Below are 4691 nucleotides of genomic sequence, written 5' to 3'. Positions count from 1 at the left end.
GTGTGATTCCAATGTGTGTGTGTGTGTGTGTGTGTGTGTGTGTGTGTGTTTGTGTGTGTGTGTGTGTGTGTGTGTGTGTGTGAGAGAGAGAGAGTGTGTGTGTGCAGCAAAAGTGCTGTCATTAGATCAGTGTCTTTCGGGGCCTTTCTCTGCCTCGCTTCGTGTTCTCATAGGGTTTTGCATAGATGCCAAACGACTGATTTCCTGGCGGGAAAAAATATATATACAAATAATTTCAAAAACAACCCAACCAACACATCTTCTATGTTTTAACAGCTCAGCATTTGTTTTTGCACTCCTGTTAGATTTTTTTTTTTCATTTCGTCCCTTGCAGGTGATTTTTTTACATTTTTTTATTGTTCCTTTATAACATAACCACCACTTTTAGGTGAGTGTTGCTGTATAGCCAGCGATGTAGTGGTACTTAGGGAGGGGAAAAAATGTGAGGAGGTGTAGTAGGACGTCCTTCCACCAAAATGCAAACAATCACCACTACAAACACAAATCACACATGATAAATATTATTTCAAATCCGTTTGTTGTCTTCTTATGTGGTTTGTTTATGAAGTCCTCTTGAAATGCATGTCACTTTCAAGGGATGGGAAGCTTTTATTGCGCAAAATGAGATTGTAGTTAAGGTTTCCTTCCACTACATCCCTGACTATAACAAAAACAGACTGGATGTTGACAGGTAAAGAAAGAAAAAACACCAATGAAAACAATGAGTGAGAGGATTTATTATTATTATTATTATTATTATTATTATTATTATTATTATTATTAATAATAATATTATGTCCAGGATACTGTCCGGATCCTGGTGGGCTTATTGTCCGAAAGTGTGCCGTGGGTGATTTTGACAACAAGAGGATGCACGATGGGCTTCACTTTTCAATTGTGAAAAAACGCGTTCAGTTCATCATAGACGGGGGCCCGCTCGTGGTGTAAGTGCATGTCATGGTAAGGCAGGACGTTTTCAGAGTGAATGCCGCTCCGGGCCCCCGAGGAGCCAAACACCAGATTGTGGGCCCCTGCCGGTCTGGAGCCAGGCAGGCCAGAGTAATGCATAGAGTAGTGGTACCCCTTCTCGTTCTCCGGGGACGCAGAGCCTTGGTGCTTGAGGGAAAAGTTGCCGTTGATGCACAGGGGCGGACTGAGAGGGCCCTCGTACTCGGGGCTGTTGTACTCCGGTGACCCGCTCCCACCGTACAGGGAGTCGTACGCCGAGCAATAACCGTGCGTCCTCAGCGGATGCGAGTTCGAGCCCGGCTGGCAGTGGGGGCTGGACAGACGCGCGCACTGGTACGGGTAGGAGTGCATGGAGAAGGAGCCGGAGCCGTACCTGCCCCCGTCCTGACACTGCTGCTCAGTGAGGAAGTTGCGGGAGTTCAGCTGCAGGCATCCAGCCACCAGGTTGGTAGTGGGCTGGGAGAGACCCTTGCACAGCGTCTGGACGTAGGAAACAAGATCAGGCCTCTTCCCAGAGCGCAGTATCTCCGACAAGGCCCAGATATAGTTTTTTGCCAATCGCAGCGTCTCGATTTTGGACAGTTTTTGCGTTTTGGAGTAGCAGGGCACAACTTTACGCAGATTGTCAAGCGCAGAGTTCAGATCGTGCATCCGGGTCCGCTCTCTGGCGTTGGCCTTTATCCTCCGCAGCTTGGAGCGCTCGATTCGAGCCTGGGTCATTTTGCGCTTTTTGGGGCCCCTTTTCTTGGGCCTGTCACCCTCAGTATCCTCACCGTCCTCGTCTTCTTCCACGTCGTCGTCCTCGTCGTCGTCCCCGGCGTGCTCCGAGTGCGTCCGACTGCCTCCCCTCAGGTCAGATGCCTCCATGTCGTCCTGCGCGTCCTGGTCCTCGTCTTTGATTTTGTGGTCCTCTCCATCGCTGTCTTCCGCCCAGGCGGAGTATTTTTGCACGTCGGGAAGCAACGAAGGATCACTGAAAAGCCTCGTCAACATTGTGAATCTGTGGGGAGATGGGAGGGGGAAAAAATCTCAGAGGGATAGAACAATCACAGTGTGGAAGAAAACCAGTCGCACAATGCTGCTTCTCAAAAAACACAATTCTCCTTACGCAGACGAGTCTTGTATTATAACAGTGTTTGATATTTTTTTCTGTACATTAAGTCAACAGTGTAAGATAAAAGGTCACATTTGTCACAAAGGACCGAAGGACACATCTTAAGAGTGAGGAATTTCTAGAGAGACAGATTCGAGGCTTTCCGCTGGTTTACAGCTGGACGGATCCCCATTTAATTCCCTGCTGTCACTGCTTTGCCCTGTCGCGTCCTCTCGCAGCGGGTCCCAGCGGCAGGGGCCACATTACAGGTCCCCCGGGGGCCCCCGCTTTCACTCCTCCTGACGCCCATATATACTTCTGGCTGCATTCCAGCACTATTCATCCACAAGAAAATTCTTTTTAATTGCCTCGAGAAGGGATTTAATCCGGAAGCATCTGGCAAATATTTAACGAAATTAATGGGCCATATCTTTATAAATACAGATTTAACGATTGTTTCTGTTGAAAATTTATATATATATATATATATATATATATATATATATATATATATATATATATATATATATATATATATATATATATATATATATATTCTGCCAATATAACCACTTTATTAGCAGAAGTGAATTAATCACAAGGTAACTTTGACTCTGTTCCTTCCTTGCATGTTACTTTTACGTTGCAGCAGTAAGGTGGGCTCTGATGCTTGCTTAATTATCTCGGGGGCTGTGCCAGGGGCAAAATCTAGTTTTTAAATCTCAGGCTCGGGAGGTTTCCACAATTAGAGGGAAAAAAAAACGCAGCAACATTTAATTAACAAAACATGCATCTTGCACGAAATGGATTTCACACTTAATTCAATATGCACGAGTGCGTGATTTCAGATTTTACAAATGGAAATCGCTTGTATCCTTTTAGCTCTCGTAAAAGAAAACACACACACACACACACACACACACAAAACCCTTGAGTGTTTTTAAGTAATGACTGGAGAGGGGGGGAAAAGTGGACAAGTGGAGGTAAATCAAGCCTGTTATGGTCAGTTGTCCCACCCTTTAATTTGCTTCGAGTCTGACCGTACAAATCGTAAAAAAGGAGTAGAAGAAGAAAAAAAGAAATAGAAATCAGCAGTAGTTCTCCCAATAAGCTGTCGTTGACCTCCTTGTTTCAAAGCTGATTAAAAGAAAGAAAAAAAAATCTTATTTGTCTCTCTCCTTGTCTTTTGTTTATCAGATCATCACCGTCCAACCGCAGGAATCTCACCAGCAAATCAGTGTCCAGCATGATCTACTGCCATCAGAGGCTTCTCCAATCCTCAGGACTGATTCCCTGAAAAACGATCCAACAGGGGGTGAAACTGGCACAGGCCGGCTATAATAGCTTTTATCATCCAGGTAGCTTCTGGTGTCAAAAGTTGAAGGACAAAGCTGGCAGAGCCACATTATTGCCGAGCTACGTGCCTGACCAGGCTTGTGCCGTCAGCGTGATATTTTGTTCTTACATCGCTCGCATTGCGTTGGATGGATGCGAACCTGCTAGAACAATTAGATGATTAGATGTCCATGTGGATCCGTGCCAAAAGAGCCTGCAAATTACAAGCGACGTGCATGCGTAAAAAATTGTTTGTCTCATACATTCATACATTTTGGATTCAGCGTCTCAGATTTTATCATTTCATTTACTTATTTAGATAAATAATAATAATAATAATAATAATAATAATAATAATAATAATAAAAACAATTGACGTGACTTACCTTTGCTTTCGCTTTTCGCGGCGGACGGGAGGCGAAAACAGAGAGGATGAGGGGAGAAAAAAAAAACACGCGCTTCGGTTTCAAACCATCTTCGGGGACGCAGGAGCGAGCGAAGCACCGCTCTCCTTCAGCGTGCAGGTGCGGGAGGCGCGCGGCTGTCGTTTACTGTCGCTGATGGGTCGCTCGGTGCGTCCTCCTGTCCCGGCGTCCTGGCGCGTCTGCGTGTGCATGCGTGAGGGCATGTATGCATGGATGTAAACGCGCGCGCGTGTGTGCGCGAGTGTGGCGAGTGTGTGTGTGTGTGTGTGTGTAGGTGCGTGCGTGCGTGTGTGTGTGTGTGTGTGAGAGAGAGAGAGAGACAGACAGACAGAGTGACTGAGATCGAGAGAGAGAGAAAGAGAGAGAGGGATAGTGTGTGTGTCAGTGCACGTATGGCAACCGTGAGCTACCGGGGAAGGGGTTACATACCAGCTAAGGCTGCGATGCCAGCGCCCATATGGCTGGCACGTCACCGGCAAGAGCCATCACATGAGAGCCCGGTGATTGACATGCGCCCGCATTCGGAGAGATTTGCCCTCCCGGGGGAAGAGAGACTCACAGAGAGAAAGAAGAAAAGGAGAGAGAGACAGAGAGAGAGAGAGAGAGAGAGAGAGAGAGAGGAGGAGGAGGAGGAGGTGGAGGAGGAGATGGAGATGGTGGTGGAGGAGGAGGAGGGGGAGGGGGAGGGCTTCGATATCTGCCACCGCGGCAGCGCTCACACAGCCAGAAAAAAAGAGAGGAAAAACAGAAGAGAAAGGGAGAAAATAAAATGAAGGAACAACAAAACTCATCATTTCTGACCTGAGCTGCTGCCTCCAGACATGTAGGCCACTTTTTAAAATCCAAATTTCTCATCCACCTGCCAAACG

General features: G+C 46.7%; 1 protein-coding gene across 2 annotated transcripts; it reads right to left on the bottom strand.

Annotated features, from left to right (window-relative positions):
- Nucleotides 1-318: 318 nt before the first annotated feature.
- Nucleotides 319-4074, bottom strand: LOC106950756 (neurogenic differentiation factor 2). 2 transcript variants are annotated; one of them, XM_015037812.1, is made up of 2 exons: nucleotides 3290-3717; nucleotides 319-1969 (listed from the first exon to the last, which is right to left on the bottom strand). In XM_015037812.1, the coding sequence occupies exon 2, from the start codon at nucleotides 1960-1962 to the stop codon at nucleotides 892-894; it is 1071 nt and encodes a 356-aa protein (XP_014893298.1). In that variant the 5' UTR covers nucleotides 1963-1969; nucleotides 3290-3717; the 3' UTR covers nucleotides 319-891. The 2 variants fall into 2 exon arrangements, with proteins under 2 accessions (XP_014893298.1, XP_014893297.1); XM_015037811.1 differs by lacking the exon at nucleotides 3290-3717 and adding an exon at nucleotides 3784-4074 and having other exon boundaries at nucleotides 325-1969.
- Nucleotides 4075-4691: the final 617 nt, after the last annotated feature.

This window comes from Poecilia latipinna, unplaced genomic scaffold (assembly GCF_001443285.1).
Source record: "Poecilia latipinna isolate Pla-1442-1.1 unplaced genomic scaffold, P_latipinna-1.0 Scaffold420, whole genome shotgun sequence".
Classification (NCBI taxonomy): domain Eukaryota; kingdom Metazoa; phylum Chordata; class Actinopteri; order Cyprinodontiformes; family Poeciliidae; genus Poecilia; species Poecilia latipinna.
This window is presented reverse-complemented; position numbering and strand designations above follow the sequence as displayed.